General features: G+C 44.2%; 2 protein-coding genes across 5 annotated transcripts in view; both read right to left on the reverse strand.

The window, feature by feature from the left end:
• Window positions 1-25,562, reverse strand: part of NFIC (nuclear factor I C) — an 863,572-nt gene that overhangs the window by 538,453 nt on the left and 299,557 nt on the right. The window lies entirely within an intron of this gene.
• Window positions 16,796-19,144, reverse strand: LOC142651183 (uncharacterized). The gene is made up of 4 exons (XM_075825668.1): window positions 19,088-19,144; window positions 18,167-18,308; window positions 17,737-17,890; window positions 16,796-17,102 (listed from the first exon to the last, which is right to left on the reverse strand). Exons 1-4 carry the CDS (start codon window positions 19,142-19,144, stop codon window positions 16,796-16,798), a joined length of 660 nt encoding a protein of 219 aa, XP_075681783.1.

Raw genomic sequence — 25,562 nt, forward strand, 5'->3', positions numbered from 1 at the left:
AGACCATTTTAATTGCAATACCAATTATGTTATCTACATGATCAAATGTCCCTGTGGTTTAGCATATGTAGGGGAAACCACCCAACGGATCAAAGAGAGGATTGGCAAACATAAGTCCAATATACGCTGCGACAAAACGTTACTACCCATTCCCGCACATTTTGCCAAACACAATATTTCACAGTTAATGTTCCAAGTGATTGAACATGTTTCAGCACCTAGAAGAGGGGGCGATAGAATAAAACAACTTAAACGCAGGGAAGCGTATTGGATACACAAACTCCAGACCATGGAACCTAAGGGGCTTAACAGGAAGTACGAGATTAGCAGTTTCCTCTAAATCCATCTACCAGAATTTGCGGTTTGTACATCTGCGACGTATTGTACTATGATGGATTATTACTTTACTGTATCTGAATGTTAATGACATTTATAACATAATCTGCATTTTCTCCCCATCTCAGACCCGCTGAAACTCTCTGAGCCTTTCTGTACCACAAGGGGGACTGCTTTCACGACCATCTGACCAATTCATCATTGACATGGTATCCTTTATATAGTAGGGCATACTAGCCAACCAGTTTTTATCCCATCTGTACTGTCCGCTATACCCCATTAGGTCCACCATCTGTCACGTTCACTACATGTTAGTTACAAGGTTCGGATAGCGCTAGGTAATGGTGTGGGTGCATAGTAGGGGCCCAACCCGATCCAATAGAGAAAAAGTATTATGCACACCAATATGGAGTTATTTATCCAAACAAATAATTTATTCCTTTTATAGCCAGTGACAGTGCGACGTTTCGGTCAATACCATGACCTTCCTCAGGCACTTGCTTGGCGGGTAACCGCTATAGTGTGGCTACATGTTGTTACCAAATTGCCCATCACAATTCCCTTAAAATATCTTCTCCAAGTTTCACATAGTCTTAATTAAGATGCAAAGTGTGCCTACATACACAAATACCTGTTTCTCCTCCTATATCGTCGCTTCTGTAACAGAACAACGACTCCCGGATCTGTATCAGGCGTCACCTTGACAACGCCGGCCCAGATGTTGCTCTGCGCACGCGCATGCGTTCCACACCTCCCACTGACTCCACGGTGGAACGCACGGCCATCTTGCCGAGCGTTCCACAGCCTAAGCGCCAACGCCGTATATGACGTCCCAACACACATAGGCGCCATATTCCCTACCTGCAGGGTATATAAGGTAGGATGCAATTAGGGATTACCAGCGCCATAGAGTGCGGTGAGCCGCCATATTCTATCATAGCAACGCCATCAGAATCGCTAAACCAGTACCCAGTGCGGCTCGGGTGTGTCTAACCATTTTCAATACGGTTTGCTTTATCTCTTAATGCATCAATTTTTCATTGCTCTTTGCATAATGATTCCATTTGCTACTTAATCTTTTGATGTATTCATATATGTACCATTTAAAATGCATGTATCCAGCCTTAGGGTTGAGCTCTGTCCCATCCTGTCCACAGTGGGCTTTGCTCATATGCTACACATATGTGCAGCTTGTAGTCCTTTCATTTAAGACATTGTCATATTCTCTTAACTGCCTCCTAGATAACTGCTCGCCATGGACACCCATATCCACCCTCATGGAGCATATAGAATTGATACTTTGTCACCCCTGATCCACAGGTACTATCTAGACCCACCTGTTGACCCTGAAAGAAGACATCCAGATGGAGCAGACGTATTCTATACTACACCGCGTTCCAAATTATTATGCAAATGTTATTTTTCGCTGATTTTACTAAATAGTCGACGCAAATGACAGTCAGTATAATCTTCAAGCCATCAACCGTTGGAGTATAATGCAAATTTTATTGAACAAATCTCCTAATGATAAGTTTTTTTTTTTAGAAGTAAAAATCTCAAAATGCACTGTTTCAAATTATTATGCACAACAGAGATCAAAACATTTTAAAGGTTGTAAAGAGAACTAAAATGGTAATTTGTTGAATTTGCAGCATCAGGAGGTCATATTTACAGAAATCAAAAGCTCTTTCAATCAAAAAAAACTTAACATGTAACTTGGCCTGTTAACATAGGACTCCTTCTTTGATATCACCTTCACAATTCTTGCATCCATTGAATTTGTGAGTATTTGGACAGTTTCTGCTTGAATATCTTTGCAGGATGTCAGAATAGCCTCCCAGAGCTTCTGTTTTGATGTGAACTGCCTCCCACTCTCATAGATATTTTGCTTGAGGTTGCTCCAAAGGTTCTCAATAGGGTTGAGGTCAGGGGGATATGGGGGCCACCCCATGAGTTTCTCTCCTTTCATGCCCATAGCAGCCAATGACACAGAGGTATTCTTTGCAGCATGAGATGGTGCATTGTCATGCATGAAGATAATTTTGCTACAGAAGGCACGGTTCTTCTTTTTGTACCACGAAAGAAAGTGGTCAGTCATAAACTCTACGTACTTTGCAGAGGTCATTTTCACACAGTCAGGGACCTACCAGCTCTCTCCCCACGATTCCAGCCCAAAACATGACTCCGCCACCTCCTTGCTGACGTCGCAGCCTTGTTGGGACATGGTGGACATTCACCAACCATCCACTACTCCATCCATCTGGACCATCCAGGGTTGCACGGCACTCATCAGTAAACAACACGGTTTGAAAATTAGTCTTCATGTATTTCTGAGCCCACTGCAACCGTTTCTGCTTGTGAGCATTGTTTAGGGGTGGCCGAATAATAGCTTTATGCACACTTGCAAACCTCTGGAGGATCCTACACCTTGAGGTTCGCGGGACACCAGCGGCTTCAAATACCTGTTTGCTGCTTTGCAATGGCATTTTAGCAGCTGCTCTCCTAATACTATTAATTTGTCTGGTAGAAACCTTCCTCATTATGCCTTTATCTGAACGAACCCGTCTGTGCTTTGAATCCGCCACAAATCTTTTCACAGTACGATGATCACGCTTAAGTTTTCTTGAAATATCCAATGTTTTCATACCTTGTCCAAGGTATTGCACTATTTCATGCTTTTCGGCAGCAGAGAGATCCTTTTTCTTTCCCATATTGCTTGAAACCTGTGGCCTGCTTAATAATGTGGAACGTCCTTAAGTAGTTTTCCTTTGATTGGGCACACCTGGCAAACTAATTATCACAGGTGTCTGAGATTGATTACAATGATCCAAAGAGCCCTAAGACAATACCATCCATGAGTTTAATTGAAAAACTAATAATTAAATGTTTGACACTTAAATCCAATGTGCATAATAATTTGGAACACGGTATATATATATATATCAACATATAGTTGCAGCTACACATACATAACACTTGGTGTTTACATAATATGACCAATATTCCTTTTGGTGCGCTTACTGTCCCAAGATGCTTGACACTGTTCCTTCCTTTTTTAATAACCAACATTGTACCTGTTTTTTGTATATATCTGCTATACAGTCTATGTATGACACATCCTGTATTATTGTATTTTTGTATGGAACCTGTATAATATGCCATAATTACATATATATGTTTCCTTAGTGCCCGACGAAGGTCTCACGACCGAAACGTTGCACATGTAGCCACTGGCATATATTGAAATAAGAAAAATTTGAAATAAATCTACGCTAAATACTCCAAATGTGTGCCGAATACAATTATTTTGGTCTATAACTGGGTTGGGACCCTATTTCGAGCACCTGAGAAAACTAGTGCTGTCTGAACACAACTACACATTGGACTTTAAGTTAGTGATAAAATTTGGTCGACACATTCAGTATTTATTCATGAATAACACCAAAATTTTGTGAAAAATTTGCATTTTTTAAAATTTAAATGTATCTGCTTGTAAGACCGATATAAGATAAATCCAAGAAAATATGATCGACTAAAGCACATGAAATTTATAGAACAATGTACAAAATTTTATTAGAATAAAAAACATGAAACAGTAAAAGTGGAACAGGGAATGAGTCACTCAATAAAAAGACATCAAATCGGTCGAAAAACCAGGTATGAATGTTACGAGAGTATATAAATGGTATACATATTGTTGGAGCAGCAAAAGAGAATTGTATATAGTCTCGTGCACAGCTGTGTCTGATAGAGCCCCAGTAAATTTGTGAAAAGACAGAAGAACATCCAATGACATCCAATAGATGTATACAATCCAGTACACCTATGTAAAGGTATGTGATATGAATTACATATAGGCGTGTGAGCGTAATAATTATCTGAGTGGACATAAAGGGTTAACGAGAACCGCAACCCATAATGTGGATGCTGCAAGATGAACACTGGAATGTCAAATGTATAAAGTACATGGGCTCAAACAGACAGAAAGCAGACAGATGGAAGTCAATTGCAGCTATCTACCAAAGAAACAGTGTAAAACATACCGGTGGACATAGTGAAGATATGGACCGAGATATCTGTAAGACCGATCGTAATACCACACAAAATAGCTACTATTTCACATTTCCAATATATCTACTCTGCATTGTTTTTTGAATGTCATTTTATTTTTCAGGGACATTACAAGACTTCGCAGCAATTTCTCACATTTCCAAGAAAATTTCAAAAGCCTTATTTTAGGGACCGGCTCCGTTCTAAACTGGTTTTTAGGGCCTTATATACTATAAACCCCCTATAAATCACCCCATTTTACAAAGTGTAAATGCTGTTTTGAATACTTTGAGGGGTTCAAAGTTTCTTAACCCTTCAGGCGTTTCACAAGAATTAAAGCAAATCAAAGGTGAAATTTACAAATGTCATTTTTTTTTTTTGCAGAAGGTTTTACCAGAAAAACGCAACTCAATATTTATTGCCCAGAATCTGCAGTTTTTAGAAATATCCCACATGTAGCCCTAGTGTGCTACTGGATGGAAACACAGGCCTCAGAAGCAAAGGAGCACCTTGTGGATATTGGGGCCTTATTTTTATTGAAATATATTTTAGGCACCATGTCGGGTTTGAAGAGGTCTTGAGGGGCCAAAACAAAGAAAACACCTCAAAAAACACACCATTTGGCAAACTACACACCTCAAGGCATTTATGAAGGGGTATAGTGAGCATTTTGACCCCACAGATATTTTGCTGAATTAAGTGTAATTAGGCTACGAAAATCTACGTTTTTTTTTCTAATAAAATGTCATTTTAGCTCAGATTTTTCCATTTTCACAATAAAGGAGAAAAAGAACCCCAACTTTTGTAAATAAAACTCTGAGTACGGCAATACCCTATATGTGGTAATAAACTGCTGTTTAGACCCACGGCAGGGCTCAGAAGGGAAGGAGCGCCATTTGGCTTTTGGAGCTCAAATTTTGCTTGATTGTTTTTCAGGTGCCATGTTTAATTTGCAAAGCCCATGAGAGGCCAAAACAGTGGAAACCCCCCAAAAGTGACCATTTGGGAAACTACACCCCTCAATTAATCTATCTAAGGGTATAGTGAGTATTTAAACCCCACAGATCTTTTGCAGAATTTATTGGAATTGGGCCGTGAAAATGAAAATCTACATTTTGTTCCACAAAATTGTAGAATGTCTTCATTTTCACAAGGGATACTGGAGAAAAAGCACCCCAACATTTGTAAAGCAATTTCTCCCGATTACGGCAATACCCACATGTGGTCATAATCCGCTGTTTGAACGCACAGCAGGGCTCAGAATGGCAGAAGCACTATTTGGCATGCAGATTTTGCTGTATTTGTTTTTGGCCACCATGTCACGTATGCAAAGCCCCTGAGGTACCAGAGTACAGTTGATGCCCGAAGAAGTGACCCCATTTTGGAAACTGCACCCCTCAAGGCATTTATAATTTGCCTGGACAAGACAGGGCTCAGAAGTGAAGAGTAGAGATGAGCGAACCGGGACAACCGAACCCAGTTTCAATCCGAACTTCCGGAAAAGTTCGGTTTGCAGCGAATCCGAACTTCACCGGGTTCGGCCGAACCCGTTTTGACCGAACCCGGCTACATTTTGGCGCCTGCCACATGTTACATCTAAAATGGAGGATTTCACAAGATCACCTGACATCAGGCTACCCCATAATGCCTTGCAAACGGCTCTCCCAGCCAATCGGGAGGCAGCATAGGGGCAGGCTCAAGCCTGCAATAAAAGTCTATGCACGGAGCTCAGCGGCCATTTTACAGACAGGAGCTGTAGGGATAGCATCTCTGTGCAGTAAGGGAAAGCTTTAGGAATCTAAAAGGCAGGAATCCAGCAATCGAAGGGGCTCATCCACTACTCACTACTCAGCCAGTGTGTGAATAGGCTTTTATAAGGGGCTCATCCCCGTTGCATCCAACTTGCAATACAGGCAGGCTTTGTAGTACTACAACGCCCAGCATTCCCTGAGTCAGTGCACAGTGGCTGATAGAAATTCTCATTCATTGCCATTTGCCAAGCCAGTGTCAGTGTGTGAATACGCTTTTAGAAGGGGCTCATCCCCGGCCGTTAACATAACAAACAAAAACAATCCAACTTGCAATACAGGCAGCCTTTGTAGTGGACGTAGTACTACAACGCCCAGCATTCCCTGAGTGCACTGCGGCGTGGCTGATAGAAATTCTCATTCATTGCCATTTGCCAAGCTAGTGTCAGTGTGAATACGCTTTTAGAAGGGGCTCATCCCCCGGGTTTTGATTCAACTTGCTGCACTCCAGCCGTGAAATGTCTGGTAAAAAAAAGGACGGGGTAGAGGAAGAAACACCCATGCCGTCTCCTCTTCCAGTCCAAATGTTGGATCTGTTGGTGCCAGACCCAGTACCAGCATTTGTGGCACAAGACATGTGCCCAGTTCCACTAGTAGCAGCAGCCATGTGTCTGCTGATAGTAGTAGCAGTATCAGCAAGCCAGACTTGTCTATCTCCTCTGGTGATTAGACAATACGGCCATTGTGGACTGGTTGGCTGGCTCGTGGTCATCTCAGCAGGAAGACTGACGATCTGGCTTCAAGCCAGGTTTCGTTGGATTCCAGATCCTCTACAGTTCCTTGGCACAGTGACAGTAGTAATATAGGTATTTCTAGCGTTTCCATTCCATCATCTATGTCTTCGCTCCCCCTTCCTAGCGGGAAGCCATCTTTCCTGAGAGTCCTAAGAGACATCTCTTCGGGTGCGAAGGAAGATACTGAACAACATGGTGATGATGATGATGATTTGTTTTCCGCGAGTCAGCCAACGGAGTGTGTTGCGGCGGTGGTGGAGGTGGAAGCGGTGTCCGAGACGCATAAGCTGCATTAGTGGGGGTGTTGGTGGTGGTAGCCGTGGTGGCAGACGCAGTAATGAGGGGGGGGCATGGAGCCCGCCATGATGTCACATCACATTCACAACACAGTGACAGACGTGGCGGGGATGATGAGGTAGGCTATGATGATGTTGTTTTAGACAGGACGTGGGAACCAGGTGACGAGGTGATGATGGCGTCAGAGGAGGAGGGTAGTAGTGGCGGCACTGGCCGTGATAAACAGCCAAGCCGAGGTAGGGGCAGAAGTCAATCTGCAAAACGTTGCAGCGGTAGGGTCAGCTCAGGAGCCGGTGATGGTGACACTGATGCTGGTGTAGGCTCCCGAAAAAAGATTGCCAGGCAAGGGGCAAGCTCGGGTGGTGGTGGTGGTGGTGGTACTACCTCTTTACGGTACTCTGCCGTGTGGCAATTTTTCTGTACCTTCCCCGAGGATGAAAACATGGCACAGTGCCGTATCTGCAAGCAGAAAGTAAGGTGTGGGCAGGGCAGCAATGTAGGAACTAATCGACATGCCCCACCATCATCATGTACATCTAAGAAGACCCCTCTGCCGCTGCTGCTGCTGCTCCGAATCCCTGTCATCTAAGTAGTAGCCAGGCCTTGTCCACCATGTCGTTGTCATCATCATCATCATCACTGTCATCTAGTGCTCCTCCTACGTCCCATCAGTTATCCATTACGGAATCGTTGTCCAATAAGCAACAATATATACCCAGTCATCCACTTGTCGTGCGGCTTAATTCACACCTGGCTAAGTTGTCGGTGGTGCAGTCGCTGCCGTACCACCTGGTCGACTCCGCCAGCTTCAAGCAATTGATGGCGTGCGCTCAGCCTAGGTGGCGAATACCTAGCCGACATTACTTCTCCAAAACAGCTGTCCCTGCCTTGCACAAGCATGTGGAGGAAAAGGTGTGCCAGTCCTTGCAATTATCCGTGTGCAGCAGGGTACATGCCACCGTCGACACGTGGAGCAGCAACTATGGCCAGGGACAGTACATGTCTTTCACGGCCCATTGGGTCAATATTTTGCAGTCCGATGCACCACCGCAGCAATGCCAGGCATTACCACCTCCACGCTTGTATCTTTCTGGTTCAACTCCGGACACCAGGCGCCTACCATCCTCCTCCTCCTCCTCGCCTTCCTCCTTGGAGGTCTTCCCGTCCCAGACAGGACACCTTGTCTCTTCCACTCCTCCTCCCTCCTCTTTTCACAGGTGCAAGGTGAAGCGCCACAATGCTGTCTTACACCTGCTGAGCCTGGGCGAGAAAATCCACACAGGGCAGGAGCTGCTGCTGTGCATCAAGGAGGAAATCGCACGCTGGCTGTCTCCTCTGAAACTCACACTGGGCAATGTTGTCTCTGACAACGGGAAGAACGTTGTGGCTGCACTGCGTCTAGGTCACCTGACACACGCTCCTTGCATGGCACATGTGATCAATCTGGTCATAACACGCTTCTTGAAGTCATATGTTGGTTTGAAGGGTGTGCTGGCCATGTCCAGGAGGGTTTGCGTTCGCTTTAGACGTTCGCATGCATTTAAGCACGCCCTCCTGGACTTGCAGCGTCAAAACAATCTCCCAGAACACAGCCTGATTTGCGACGTTCCAACACGCTGGAATTCCACCCTGCACATGTTGGACCGTCTGGACGAATAGCGGAAAGCCGTGAATGATTTCCTGATGCAGCAGACGGGCAGCGTTTGGAGCCAGTGTAATTTCGAGCTCAGGCACTGGCTTCTGGTTAGAGACGCATGTCGCGTTTTGAGGCCCTTTGAAGAGGCTACACGATTTGTGAGCCGTGACGCTAGCGGAATGAACGATGTTATGCCGCTGATATTCATTATGGAGCAAATGCTCACAGCGATGATTCAGCAAAGGATGGAGGAAGGATCACATCTGGCTATGGATGTTGAGGAGGAGGAGGAGGAGGAGGATGAGGATGAGGATGAGGATACAGGACCTGAAGAGAAGCTGGATTTGGAGATGGAATCACAGGAAGGGATAGGGGACGAGGCAGCCGCACAACATGACAGTGATGGTGATGACGAGTCTGACGACGAACTCGATGATGGACAACCATGGCAGTATGGGGTGGAGATGGAACCAACCGGGCCTTCTGAAACGCTGGCCAGGATGGCGAGCTGTATGCTTCGTTACTTGCACGCTGACTGTCGTATTGTTAGCATGAAGCAAAGAGATGAGTACTGGATAGCCACACTTTTAGACCCTCGGTATAAAGCCAGAATGGGGGAGTTTTTTGCGCCTTCCGAGAGGAAGGCAAAATTGGCTTATTATCGAGAGAAGCTATGCAGCCAGCTTGTCACAGCTTTCAAACGGCAAACACCTGCTGTAAGCATGTCTGACCGGGGGGGCCACTCTCCGCTCCCCACTGTCTCATCGTTCCACCGCCTATGGCAGAGCTACCTCTGCAATAGGCGGCGGCAGCAGCAGCAGCCAATTCCGTTTGGAAAATATGATGACAACATTTTTACATCCAATACCCCGACCTGACATCACCAAAGGGATGTTCACCATCACCAGGTGCAGCACCTAAACAATCAGGTTCACTCGTACCTGGACTGTGCCCTTTCTCCGTCAGAAATGCTGATCCCAGACCCCATGGACTTCTGGGTCAGCAGATTGGATCATTGGCAAGAACTGGCCCAGTTTGCCATGGGTGTACTGTCTTGTTCACCCTCCAGCGTAGCGTCAGAGAGGGTATTCAGCGCAGCAGGGGGCTTCATCACCCCTAAGCGAACAAGATTGTCCGCCAACAGCTTGGAAAATCTCACGTTTCTGAAAATGAATCAAGCGTGGATCGGTGAGGATTTTAAAACCCCTGTGCCTGATGCCACTGATTAGATCTGACATTGCTGCTGCTGCCGCCTGCTACTGCCGCCTGCTACTACAGGATTCTGTCCTGTCCACTCTTTTTTTAATGTGCCACTGTTGGTGCTGCTACTACTTCTACCACCAATCCACCCCCAGTGCCGTCTGATACAAGCAGGCCTACCCCACCACAGGGCTTTGTCCTGTGACTGTTCAGTCTCTTTTTTTTTTATGTGCTGCTACCACTACTACTACTACTACTACCACCCTTGCTGTCTGTGTTGGCTACCTTTACTACCACCAATACACCTCCACTGCCGCCTGTCTGCTACAAGCAGGCCTGAGGCCTGCCCCACCACAGGGCTTTGTCCTGTGACTGTCGTCCCGTCTCTTTTTTTTAATCTACTACTACTACTACTACTACTACTACCACCCTTGCGGTCTGTTGGCTACCTCTACTACCACCAATACACCTCCACTGCTGCCCGTCTGCTACAAGCAGGCGCGGAGGGCTTGTCAAAAGCTATTGCTTGTTGCTTTTACATTACATCCATGTATGGATGAACCCCGGCAGGCATCTGCCAATAAAAAGGGTACATTTTTGGAGGGCTTGTCAAAAGCCATTGCTTGTTGCTTTTACATCCATGTATGGATGAACCCCGGCAGGCATCTGCCACCATAAAGGGTCAATTTTTTTGAGGGCTTGTCAATAGCCATTGCTTCTTCTTTTACCACCTTATATGTATGAACCCTGGCAGGCATCTGCCGCCAAAAATGGTTAATTTTTGTACCTTTTATAACAATGCATTAAGCATACAACATGAACAAGTGCAGTGGTTTCTGTTTTTTTAAGGGTGTAGTGAGCATTTTGACCCCTACAGGTGATTCTACATTAGAAATTAGTGCCCAGCGGATGGTGCAAAGTGAAAATTGCAATTCTCCACTGATATGCCAATTTAGTGCCCAGTTTGTGCCACTGAAGACAATTATCGCATAAACTGTTAAGCCACTTCTCCTGGGTATGGCAATGCCATATATGTGGACGTAAACTGGCGGTTGGGCACGCTGTAGGGTTCAGAAGGCAGGGAGCGAAATTTGGCTTTCGGAGCGCAGATTTTGCTTGGTAGTTATTCTGTTTTGGGTTTTACTGGTATTTCAGTTTTTAATCTGTGTAACTTCTGCGATCTGACGAGAGCAGGCACATCCAGCCTAGAATGGCCGTTGACATTTAGAGCTTTAGTCCATAGTCCTTTTAAATAGACTGTGAAACAAAATCTAAACTGCATAACAATAGGTCAACAGCACCACGGATTCCCAGACAGTCTCCCACACTGACATTAGCGAGGCCTTAAGCCACGTAACTTCTGCGAACTGACGAGAGCAGGAACATTAACCCGTCAGTGACCGGCCCATAGTGTTTTTACGTCGGTCACTAACGGGCCTTATTCCGATTAAATAGACTTTTTACGTCACTGCATCGGAATAAGTAAACAGAGCAGGGAGCCGTTAAATCTCCCTGCTCTCAGCTGCCAGAGGTAGCTGAGGGCTAGGGGCGTCCCTGCTCGACCGGGTGAGATCGATATTAGTATCGATCTCACCCATTTAACCCTTCACATGCGGTGCTGAATAGCGTGCACCGCATCTGAATGGTTTTGGAGGGAGCTCCCTCTCATCCCACTGTCACCCGGCGATAAGATCGCCGAGTGTCTGTGTCTCCGATGGCAGCCGGGGGTCTAATAAAGGCCTCCAGGTCTGCCTGTCGTGAATGCCTGCTAGATCATGCCTCTGGCATGACCTAGCAGATGCCTGTCCGTTTTACACGGACAGGCTCAATACACTGCAATATAGAAGTATTGCAATGTATTATAAATACGATTGGATAATCGCATAGTGAAGTCCCCTAGTGGGACTAGTAAAAAAAAAAATAAAAAAAAAAATGAAAACCCCACTTTTCCCCCTTAGAAACCGCTTTATTAACAAACAAAATAAAAATTGACACATATTTGGTATCGCCGTGTCCGTAATGACCCCAACTATAAAGATATTAAATCGTTTATTCCGCACGGTGAACGTCGTAAAAAATAAAAAAAACTCGCAAAAATTGCTGTTTACTTTGAATACAGCCTTAAAAAAAAAAGTGAGAAAAAGTGATAAAAAAGTCGCATCAACTCCAAAATGATACCGATAAAAACTACAAGTTGTTCCGCAAAAAAACAGCCGTCCTACAATTGCATCGGCGAAAATATAAAAACGTTACGACACTGTGTAAAAGTAGTAAAACATACAAAAACGATACAAATTTGGTATCGTTGCAATCGCAACAACCCACTGAATAAAAGGTATTGTGTTATTTATACCACACGTAAATGGCGTAAATTTAGGATGCAAAAGTGTGGCGAAATTGCTGTTTTTCTTCTATTCACCCCCCAAAAAAAAGTTCATAAAAGTTAATCAATAAATTCTGTGTACCCCAAAATGGTGCTATTAAAAATTACAACTTGTGCCGCAAAAAACAAGACCTTATACAGCTATGCCAACGGAAAAATGAAAAGGCTATAGCTCTTTGAATGAGACGATGGAAAAACGTAAAAATGGCATGGTCATTAAGGTCTAAAATAGGCTGGTCATTAAGGGGTTAAGAATAGAATTGCCATTGACTTTTGTTTTAGTCCAAAGTCTGTTTTTAAGCTATTGTGAAACAAAATCTAAAACGGCAAAACAAGAAGTCTACAGCCCCACGGATTCCATGACAGTCTTTCCCACTGGTACTAGCAGGGTCTTAAGCCATGTAACTTCTATGATCTGACAAGAGCAGGGAGAGAAGGCACATTCAGCTTAGAATGGCCATTGACTATTAAACTTTTAGTCTATAGTACTTTTTAATAGATTGTGAAACAAAATCTAGATGGCATAACAATAGGTCAACAGCACCCCGGATTCCCAGACAGCCTCCCACACTAATACTAGCGGGGTCTTAAGGTGTTGTTGTTTTGCGTTTTGACGAGAAAAAGGCACATTCAACTTAGAATGGCCATTAACTTTTAAAGCTTTAGTCCGTAGTCCTTTTAAATAGATTGTGAAACAAAATCTAAACCGCATAATGATAGGTCAACAGCACCCCGGATTCCAAGACAATCTCCCACACTGGTACTAGCAGGGTCTTAAGCCATGTAACTTCTAAGAAGTAAGACGAGCAGGTACATTCAGCTTAGAATGGCAATTGACTTTTATTGCTTTAGTCCAAAGTCCTTTTTTAATCGATTGTGAAACAAAATCTAAACGACATAATAAAACGCAACCGCACCACGGAATCCCAGACAGTCTCCCACACTGGTACTAGCGAGTATTTAAGCTGTGTCACTTCTGCGATCTGATGATAGCAGGCACATTCAGCTTAGAATGGCCATTGACTATTAAAGCTTTAGTCTATAGTCCTTTTTAATCGATTGTGAAACAAAATCTAGACAGCACCACAGATTCCGAGACAGTCTCCCACACTAGTACTAGCAAGGCCTTAGGGTATGTACACACGGTGAGGCAAAAACTTCCGTAATTTACAGAGCTGATTTGAGAGATTCGGCCTCTGAATTTCAGGCATTTTTGAAGCGTATTTACACGCGTTTTTTTTCCAAGCCGTATTTTGGCGCGTTATTGCACGCGTAAACGCCCCGTTATTCGAGGCGTTTTTTCTAGCGTTATTTAGGCGTCTTCCATGCATAGCAAAAATCCAACCCACTAGGGGCTGTACTTTTATTTCAGGCCTATAAAAATGCACACCCAACATCACCAACTTCCCTTTTTCCCATAATCAGTGGTTGTTGGTTTTTTGGGGTTTCAACATGAATTCCAGCAGCTTAGAAGGGCCATACCAGCAGGGAGACCAAGTTGGAGATAGGCACAGCAAAGTGCGCCGCCGCCGCCATATGGCGGTCTGGATGCAAATTTTACTCAATGTCATGCGCCGAAGAAGGATTCGTCAGGTAGGTTTGGACAAGAATGGATTGTGTTCAAAATGTTTTTAGAATGGATGTTCTTGCACATTATAATGGACCATATGGTCACACTTTGTTTCACAGGAGCATGAAAGGCGCCGAAGATATTGGGTGCACCCCATAAATGTGCTGCGCACTGAAAGGGGACACATTGGGCAACTTTATGACGAGCTAAGACGGTGAGTTTGTTTTGTGGCGTTTTAAACGACAGTACATAGATGATATCTGTTAGCCAAACCTCATTTGCTAATGGTCGTTTTAGGTTAAATTGTGTGGGCAGGTGTGTTGCATCAGCCTACAATTGCTGCAACAGACAGCATTTGTCATTAGAAAGCCACATGTGTACCAAGTTATGCATAATTAGTTAACTGCCAGCAGTGGTTCTTATCCTATATATTGGTGCTGTAGTTTAGCTATCATTTAGCAATGATACCTGCTTATACCTATATCTGCTTTGTTTGGTCATTTTCACAACAATCATGGATTTATGTTGCACATGCTATGTTATTGTATTTGCCTTTTTCATCTCCCTTTTTTAGGCAACCTTAGTTCTCTATGTTGTTACCTTTTTGCGTCTCTGGATGTCTTTATATTGTGTATGTCTCTACAGGTACCCCGACAAATTCTATAATTTTGTGCGTATGTCTATCCTGGCTTTTGACAGCCTGGACGAGATGCTCGGGGCTCCACCTTTGGAGGCAGGATAGCGCCATGCGGACGGCCATTCCTCTTGTGGAGAGGCTGCTGATCACATTGCGGTGTATTTGAAGGCTTGTTTTCAACATTGTGCTGTATTGAGGTTGTGAATGTAATGACAACTCATGTATGGTTTTGTAATATGAGTGCTATAGTCATGATGTTGTTCCTTGTAATGAGTCGATTGTAATATTTGTTTGTTTTTCTTTTTTTTTCAGATTTCTTGCAACAGGGTAGAGTTATTCATCCCTGCACCTGCAATTCCGTGTTGGCAAATCCACCATCAGTGGAATCAGGTGCACATGCCAGGTGATCTGGCAGTATTTGCAGCCCATTGCGATGCCCAGTCCGACTCGGGAGATTTGGTTGCAGGTAGCAGCAGGCTTTCAATCTGTGGGCAATTTCCCAAATTGCATAGGCGCCAACGATGGTAAGCACGTACATGTGCAGCAGCCACCGCGGTCAGGATCACATTACTTCAACTACAAGAAGTATTTTTCTGTAGTCCTGATGGCGCTGGATGATGCCTCGGCTAAGTTTGTTGCTATTGACGTCGGCGCATATGGAAGCACTGGTGACTCCCGCGTGCTACTGACATCACATTTAGGGCGACACATACTGGCAGATCAGCTAACTCTACCTTCTCCCCAACCTCTTCTGGGTACCACACATCCAGTCCCCTTCGTTATGGTATCAGATGAGGCTTTTCCACTGATGCAGAACCTGCTGCGCCCATACCCACGGAGGAGACTAGATGCCCGGAAGAGAGTCTTCAATGAGAGGCTGAGCCGGGCACGACGCTTCGTGGAGTGCACCTTTGGGATCATGGTTAGTAATAGAGGGTCTTTACCTGTGCACTTCAGTTGGATGCGTCCACAGTTGATGGGGTCATTAAAGCTGTCTGTGTTCTTCACAACTACGTTCGGGATCACAAGTGAGGTGACGTGGAGGTGGAGACACAGACAGCTTTCCGTGACCCCCACATCAACTGGAATATAGGAAGACCATCCAACCGTGGAGTACAGGTGAGAGATGCCTTCACTGACTACTTCATGAGTCCCGAAGGTACAGTGTCCTGGCAGGATTCCAGCCGCAGTGTTCAGCATCCCATCCAGGAGTAGGCCAAAGACAACGTTTCTGTTTTTGGGAAGAAAATGGTGTGCACGGATCATACATACCCCCCCCCCCCTTAGTACACACTATGTGTTGGAACTATGTGGCATGCCGTAAGCTGCGTACAAACTGTCGAAATTTTTGAACTGTTGTTTTGTAAAGTCTGCATTAATGGTGGAAATATGCATGCACATCAAAAAAGGTGTTGTGTCAATGGATCAGAGAATGTTACTTGCTTTGCTTTGTCCGTGTGTCCCTTTGTGTTTGTGGTAATGTTGTTGTTAATGTAAAACACATGTTCCAGGCATTAAAACTTTAACACTTTACTCGGCACATGAATTTCCGTATTTGCAATTACAGCATTGCAAATATTGCTATGTCAACCAACACTAATAAGACATTTACAAACAGGGCAAAAAAAAAATGTACGTGGCATCTGTGCAAACAATACACAAATAAAGGGACTACATATGGGTGAAACGGGGAGGAGAGTCATAATTGGAAGGTGGGAGATAATTTGATGGGAAATGTTGGGGATAATTTGGGCGGAAGCCAGAGGTTGTGTATTGGGAGGGTGGGTAAGGGTAGATTGTTTCCAGGAACTGGGATGCAGCTGAGGGAATGGCTTGGGAGGGCGGTTTGGTGTCTCGGTATATGCATTAACAGGTCGTGGGCTCTGGGGCATTCTGGAGGATGCCTCCCTCAGGCCAGTGGTCCTATGGAGGTTGTAGACCAGCTCCTCCAGGGGTGGGAGAGGGACTGCGATCTCGAAGGCTGCCCCCACGGCTAGAGTGTAAGCCATGAAAGTCTGGCCAACATGCCGTTGCATCTGGCGGCAGCGAGATGCAACGGCGTAGCCCAAAAAAAAAAAAAAAAAAATCATACTCCTCATCGCCGTCGACCCTCCGGATAAAGGACATGGCGTTGGTCTCAACTTCTAGTTGACGCTTGATTGTCCGGAGGGTCCTCCGAGATCGCTGTCGGATGCCAGGAGAGCAGGTGGGGTGTGGCGGCCGTGTTGTGTGCCAAGTGGCACCTGGGTGGCAGCAGGTGGCGCAGTAATTTCTTCCGCCACTTCAGAGGAGGGTGACATGCCAGAAGGTTCCGCGTCTGATGGAAAGTGAGGCTCCGCTTCCAGAGGGTCCTCGCGAGAAGTGGATGGACTCGGGTCCCTCTCCCTCAGCTGCTGTTCCTCTACTGCAGCGGGACACTCTTCCATCAGTTGCCGAACATTTCCAGAGGATCTGAGAATGAGCAAGGAGAATATGATGTATTTTGGGAGCAGAGATCACTCTCATCCTTTATTGCAACACCCATGTTTCTTGGTGCGCTAACTTTTTGGCCCACCCACCAGAGCAACAATTACAACCGAAAACATGCTACTTCATCAATACTTAGATACTAGCCAAAAGCACACACCTAGCGTAGAGGAACCAGCAAATGGTAGTTTGCTAGCATTACAAGTGGCATGACGAATGTTGGGCCAAACGTACTAGTTATCCAAATTATTCTATCGAGCAAATCCGATGCGCCTTCATGACACTGCCATGGTTGTAGTACAATGTGAACACGGGTTTCACCTTGTGTTTACCGTCACACCAAGGTACGCATGAAAATGGCATTTAGGGGGTGACATGAGTATGTTTGGTACCACTAATCCCACATCTTGACACACACACATAGTACATGTTGGGTAGACACACTTCCAAGGGAGCCATTAGGAAGGAAACAAAAAATGCAAAAAGCTGTGCTAAATGGGTTGCCTCTCTGAGCCCTGAAATGTGAGAACAATACATATGTGTCTAAACGTATGCCTACCAATGAGCTGCAAGACATCATAACATGTAGTGCTTTCGAAATGGATGGGAAACAACTTACTGGTGGAGTGCCCTGTTGGGCAGGAGGTACAGCAGCTGCTGGTGGAACGGACATGGTGACCCTTGTGAGGGAGAGGACCCACTCCTCTCTGCCTTCTTCAGGTATCTCTGGAAGCGGTCGCGGATACTCTTCCAGCATGTCTGGAGGCCTTTTTCTGAAAAAAATAGGGAACATGAACTGTGGCCCAAAACATCAGACTATCCCTTTAAAGGAAATGTAACCTCAGTTTGGAGGTTATAAAGAAAGTTAACTGTTGCATCACACCAACCCAGCTAAGATGTGGTTATTTTGCATGGAAAATGTACTTGCTCCTCTGAGGCATTTACGACTGTCATGAGAAAAACATTTGTGGCGATACACACCATTTCCCTTTATAACAACTAAACATCATCATTCAAATAGCCTACATGGCCAGATGACAAACACTCACCAATGTCGCCCTGCTCCTTATTTGAATGCCTCACCCAGTCGGGGTACAGCGCCACGCATATCTCCTCCCAGGAGTCCTGTCTCTGGGCACGATTTGAATAGCCAGCTACCTGCTTATCCCATAGATTTGGGCTGGCCTGCACCTTTGCAACACACCAAGTAAAAAAAATAAAAATCTATTTTAAAATCCAAGTGTAAGGAAAGATCATTATATTCTCAAGATGGCTTCGTTTTTGCAGTGGGACAAAACACAAACACACACGGTAATCTTTTCTTTGCAAGTCACAATCCCCGAAAAAAGGGAACACAGTCTACCTACTCAGGTTACTTCATGAGGTAAAGTGCATAATGTGGGCCGCGGGGGTTGTACATGCAAGGAATTGCAAGGCAGGAGGGATTGTGTGGTGTTTACACATTGCTGTGCTCCAAACGCACATCAACCGGCCGCAATGAAACGAGGCAAATTCACACATAGAGTGCACATGTGGGGCAGACCTTGAACACACCATAAATGACATACAAATATGCTGCGCACATTGTACCAAGAATGTGCCTACAAAGAGAAAAGGACAATAAAACAATGTAGCCAGATTTAACATTGAGGACTTTCCAACAGAGAGTTTACAGTTAATAACAGCTACACATGCGCCGTGAGGTCTGTGCGCAATCGCACGTGGAGATGTTGCTAAACAAATGGCATGTTCCTGAAGCGAAGTTAACATTACATACTTTGCATTGTGTACGGGTAGATTTGGCCCATGTATATAAAGACACGCAGATTAAATAAAGCCATGACAAATGTAAAAACAGGGGCTAGACATATGGTTGCACTTGCATAGTGTCTTCTGTGTACAATAATGAATTTTTGCGCACCCCCCCCTCCAAAAACAAACAAACATTAGGGATTTCATTTGCTACTTACTTCAGAGATGAGGGCATCCACATCTATATGCATCCTCCTGTAGGTTGGGGGTGCCATGGTGAAGCTGATAAATGTGGGTTATTCCTAAGCACCTTGCATCAAAATGGCAAAAATGGCCTTTTAAAATGGCTGCATTGGCAACACCCCTTGGGGGAGTGTTTGGCCATTTTCAGACGTTATTTGAAGCGTCTTTTCAGGCGTCTCAAAATACCCTGCAAGTGTGTCCAAACGCCTGAAAAGTGTTTCTGAAGAATACCATTGACTTCAATGGGTTTTACGGAGCGTCGGTTACGTCCCAAGTATTGACAGGCACTTCTTTGACGCAGCCGTCTATTTACGCGCCGTCTTTTGACAGCGACGCGTAAATTAACGCCTCGTGGGAACAGACCAATGTAAAACCCATTGCTTTCAATGGGCAGATGTTTGCTGGCGCTGTCGAGCCATATTTTCGGACGTAATTCGAGGTGTAAAATGCCCGAATTACATCCGTAAATAGTGTGTGTGTACCCAGCCTTAAGCTGTGTAACTGCTGTGATCGGATGAGAGCAGGCACATTCAGCTTAGAATGGCCATTGACATTAAAAGCTTTAGTCCATAGTCCCTTTTTAATAGATTGTGAAACAAAATCTAAATGGCAAACAACGAGTCTACAGCACCACGGAATCCCAGACGGTCTCCCACACTAGTACTAGCACGGTCTTAAGCCATGTAACTTCTATGAACGGAAAAGAGCAGGGAGAGCAGTTACATTCAGCTTAGTGTGAACATTGACTTTTAAAGCTTTAGTCCAAAGTCCTATTTTAATACAAAGTCTGAACGGTATTACAATAGTTCAACAGCTCCACGGATTCCCAGACAGTCTCCCACACTGGTACTAGCAATGTCTTAAGCTGTGTAACTTCTCTCGTCAGATCACATAAATTACACAGCTTAAGACATTGCTAGTACCAGTGTGGGAGACAGTCTGGGATTCCGTGGTGCTGTAGACTCGTTGTTTGCCATTTAGATTTTGTTTCACAATCGATTAAAAAAGGAGTTTGGACTAAAACATTAACCGGTTAAGGACTAGGCTGTTTTACAGCTAAATGACCAGAGCAAATTTCACAATTTTGCTATGCGCTTCTTTACATGACTATAACTCAGCAGGTGAATAAAGTTCATCTTTGAATTTTACACTCTTTTTAAAGGACAGATAGGGCTTTGTTTTAGTGGCATTTGTCAGTATATATCATTTTTTTTTTTTTCACTAAAGTGGGCAAAATTGGAAAAAAATGCAAGAATTTAACAATTGCGTCGGTTTATGCTAGCATTTTTCACACACGGTATGAACCACGGCCAAAATTAATCTCCTTTCACATTCTTCCACTTCTCCCGTGCATGGGGATACCAAATATGTGAGCCTTATTCACTGTGCGGGCATGTGCCAGGGCTTGGCATAAAAGGAGGCTTTTTGGCCTTTTCGGTCCAGGAATTCTGCACTTGATTTTATAGCCGCATACTGTTTTCTGGGGGGCCTAATGCTGCTGAAACATTAGAAACACCCCATAAATGACTTCATTCACACAAGTAGACCCCACAAGGTTTCCTTCAAGGGGTTTATCATATTTTTAGCAAGTCCAGTTATCTTCTGAAAGTTTCTTGAATAAGATGGAACAAAATAAAATCAGCACTTTTTTAGCAAATGCGTCAGTTTAGGCTAGTATTTTTCACACACGGTATAGACCACGGCCAAAATTCATCTCCTTTCACGTTCTTCCACTTCTCCCGTGCATGGTGATACCAAATATGTGTGCCTTATTCACTGTGCGGGCATGTGCCAGGGCTTGGCATAAAAGGAGGCTTTTTGGCCTTTTCGGTCCAGGAATTTTGCATTTGATTTTAGAGCCGCATACTGTTTTCTGGGGGGCCTAATGCTGCTGAAACATTAGAAACACCCCATAAATGACTTCATTCACACAAGTAGACCCCACAAGGTTTCCTTCAAGGGGTTTATCATATTTTTAGCAAGTCCAGTTATCTTCTGAAAGTTTCTTGAATAAGATGGAACAAAATAAAATCAGCACTTTTTTAGCAAATGCGTCAGTTTAGGCTAGTATTTTTCACACACGGTATAGACCACGGCCAAAATTCATCTCCTTTCACGTTCTTCCACTTCTCCCGTGCATGGGGATACCAAATATGTGTGCCTTATTCACTGTGCGGGCATGTGCCAGGGCTTGGCATAAAAGGAGGCTTTTTGGCATTTTCGGTCCAGGAATTTTGCATTTGATTTTAGAGCCGCATACTGTTTTCTGGGGGGCCTAATGCTGCTGAAACATTAGAAACACCCCATAAATGACTTCATTCACACAAGTAGACCCCACAAGGTTTCCTTCAAGGGGTTTATCATATTTTTAGCAAGTCCAGTTATCTTCTGAAAGTTTCTTGAATAAGATGGAACAAAATAAAATCAGCACTTTTTTAGCAAATGCGTCAGTTTAGGCTAGTATTTTTCACACACGGTATAGACCACGGACAAAATTCATCTCCTTTCACGTTCTTCCACTTCTCCCGTGCATGGGGATACCAAATATGTGTGCCTTATTCACTGTGCGGGCATGTGCCAGGGCTTGGCATAAAAGGAGGCTTTTTGGCATTTTCGGTCCAGGAATTTTGCATTTGATTTTAGAGCCGCATACTGTTTTCTGGGGGGCCTAATGCTGCTGAAACATTAGAAACACCCCATAAATGACTTCATTCACACAAGTAGACCCCACAAGGTTTCCTTCAAGGGGTTTATCATATTTTTAGCAAGTCCAGTTTTCTTCTGAAAGTTTCTTGAATAAGATGGAACAAAATAAAATCAGCACTTTTTTAGCAAATGCGTCAGTTTAGGCTAGTATTTTTCACACACGGTATAGACCACGGACAAAATTCATCTCCTTTCACGTTCTTCCACTTCTCCCGTGCATGGGGATACCAAATATGTGTGCCTTATTCGCTGTGCGGGCATGTGCCAGGGCTTGGCATAAAAGGAGGCTTTTTGGCATTTTCGGTCCAGGAATTTTGCATTTGATTTTAGAGCCGCATACTGTTTTCTGGGGGGCCTAATGCTGCTGAAACATTAGAATCACCCCATAAATGACTTCATTCACACAAGTAGACCCCACAAGGTTTCCTTCAAGGGGTTTATCATATTTTTAGCAAGTCCAGTTTTCTTCTGAAAGTTTCTTGAATAAGATGGAACAAAATAAAATCAGCACTTTTTTAGCAAATGCGTCAGTTTAGGCTAGTATTTTTCACACACGGTATAGACCACGGCCAAAATTCATCTCCTTTCACGTTCTTCCACTTCTCCCGTGCATGGGGATACCAAATATGTGTGCCTTATTCGCTGTGCGGGCATGTGCCAGGGCTTGGCATAAAAGGAGGCTTTTTGGTCCAGGAATTTTGCATTTGATTTTATAGCAGCATACTGTTTTCTGGGGTGTGTAATGCTGCTGAAACATTAGAATCACCCCATAAATGACTTCATTCACACAAGTAGACCCCACAAGGTTTCCTTCAAGGGGTTTATCATATTTTTAGACAGTCCAGTTTTCTTCTGAAAGTTTCTTGAATAAGATGGAACAAAATAAAATTACCTTTTTTTTTTAACAATTGCGCCAGTTTATGCTAGCTTTTTCACACACAAAATGGACCACGGACAAAATTCATCGCATTTCACATTCTTCCACTTCTCCCGTGCATGGGGATACCAAATATGTGTGCTTTATTCACGGGCATGTGCCAGGGCTTGGCATAAAAGGAGGCTTTTTGGCCTTTTCGGTCCAGGAATTCTGCACTTGACTTTATAGCCGCATACTGTTTTCTGGGGGGCCTAATGCTGCTGAAACATTAGAATCACCCCATAAACGACTTCATTCACACAAGTAGACCCCACAAGGTTTCCTTCAAGGGGTTTATCATATTTTTAGACAGTCCAGTTTTCTTCTGAAAGTTTCTTGAATAAGATGGATCAAAATAAAATTAGCAATTTTTTAGCAAATGCGTCAGTTTATACCAGCATTTTTCACACACGGTATAGACCACGGACAAAATTAATCTCCGTTCACATTCTGCCACTTCTCCCGTGCACGGAGATACCAAATATGTGGCCTTATTTATCACATAGAGATGTAGGAGGGCGGAGGATAGAAGAAGATTATTTCACAAATCGCTTTTTTTCAAAGCTGGTTTTACAAAACTCAACAGAGTTTCTATAACACTTCCAAAATATCTGCTCTTGAAGCAGAAATCCCAAAATATTCATCTAGGGGTATAATGGGAATTTATTTTTTGGGGTTTTCTAAAATAAGAAATTTCAGGTTAATGCAAATGGAGCTCTCCAGCAGATGAACTTTAGAAAACATCAAACATGACATCCACCCCCCACCCATTCCCTCCCTCACCCTTGGAGTAAAATCAGGGGAAAAATAAAAAAGTAATGTAGGGCAAATATATTTTCAACAAATTAACTAAAATCTAATAATTCAGAACAGTGTGGTATTTTTTAAAACATGGCTCAATGCACAGGCCTGGTTGCGAGGGACATGAGGGACAGAAATATCGGGAATCTTTGCGGTGCCCATCTTTTCTGCAGACGCGGCACTTTTTCTGGGGGTTGCTTCTGGTTGCTGTTGGGGGAATCCGACTGACGAAGTGTCTTTCAGTCAGTCGCGTGACATCCTCAGACTGGGGGCATTCTCGGGTGTCCTGAACATCAAAAATGAGGCCTTCAATAATTTTCTCCTGGAAATCCAGGTATGTGTCTCTGCCTCTGTTTTTTTTATAGAGCACAAATGAGTTGTGGATGGCCACCTGTAACAAATAAATGGCCACTTTTTTGTACCAGGTTTTAGTTTTGCGTTTTACTAAATAGGGCTGTAAAACCTGGTCGCTTAAATCCACCCCCCCCATGTACTTGTTATATTCGGACACGCTCACTGGTTTGTGCTTGTCCGATGTTGCCCCTCTTTCCCTCACTGCCACTGTTCCTGCGGTATGAATCGTGCTTAGCACATACACATCTTTGCGATCCCTGAACTTGACCGCCAGCAATTCCTCAGATGCATAAGCACAGGAGTCCCCCTTTACCATGCGCTTCCCCACTAATTGCTGTGGAAAACCAATTCTGTTTTTGCGCATGGTACCACATGCCCCAGTCCTTGCAGCATGCAAATGCCTAAACAGGGGCACACTGGAATAAAAATTATCACAGTACAGGTGGTACCCCTTGTGAAGCAGAGGCTGCATTATCTCCCACACAATCTTACTGCTGGTGGAAAGATCAGGGGGGCATCCAGGAACATTTATTGTGCGGTCCCGCCCTTCATAAATCCTGAAGGCGGTGGTATATCCTGACCCGCTTTCACACAATTTGTAGAGCTTAACGCCATATCTTGCCCTTTTGGAAGGTAGATATTGGCGAAAGCTAAGTCTGCCATGGAAGTTGAGGAGGGATTCGTCCACACTTACATTCTGCTCAGGGGTGTAGAGTTGCAGAAATAAATTATTCAGGGAATTTATTAGCGGTCTTATTTTGAACAACCGATCCCGGTTTGCATCGGTACTTGGGGGGGCCTGTGCGTTGTCATTGAAGTGGAGGAACCTCATTATTGTCTCATAACGAGACCTGGGCATTACTGCAGAATATACTGGGGTGGCTTGGGCGGGTCTTGTTGACCAGTAAGACCTAATGGAGGGCTTTTTGACAATACCCATATTTAGGGTGAGCCCCAAAAAATTTTTTAATTCCTGCAAATTGGTGGGCGTCCAATCTCTGGCATGGGTGGATGAAGGTTTCTGCCTTATATATTGCGTGGCATATAAATTTGTTTCGTGGACAATCTGATTTAGGATGTCGTCCGTTATAAATAAATGGAAGTAATCCATTTGGACAAAATTTGTATTGTCCACGGTTATGCCAGGAGTGGCCGTAAATCCGTGGATTCTAGGCCCAAAAGATGGGGCAGGTGCCCATACAAGAGCCTGGACTGGAGGGACCAGGCTGTCCCGTGCTACAGCGCTACTTGGCCCTGCGCTTTCATGTTCTGCAGTTTCGACTGCATCAGGGACAACGTCCCCTGAAGATGAACCTGAAGTGACGCTGTCATCGTCACTACCTAAAACAGGTTCCATCTCGGACGCCATCTCTGATGCGGTCTCCGACTCAGACCACAGCATGGCGTATGCCTCCTCGGCGCTAAACAACTTCCTCGCCATAACGTAACTAACACTAACACTAACTAAACAAATTTTTTTTTTTTTTTTTTTTTTTATAAAACACACAAACTAACTGCTATATATATCTACACTACCGCTAACAAAAAAATAAACCGCTATTGCTATATATATTATATATATGTGGATATATATATATAATTATATACTCCCTACCTGCCTATTCTAATAGAATAAAAGATAGAAAGGTAGATATATAGAAAAAAAGATAGAT

Source organism: Rhinoderma darwinii, chromosome 1 (assembly GCF_050947455.1).
Source record: "Rhinoderma darwinii isolate aRhiDar2 chromosome 1, aRhiDar2.hap1, whole genome shotgun sequence".
NCBI lineage: Eukaryota > Metazoa > Chordata > Amphibia > Anura > Rhinodermatidae > Rhinoderma > Rhinoderma darwinii.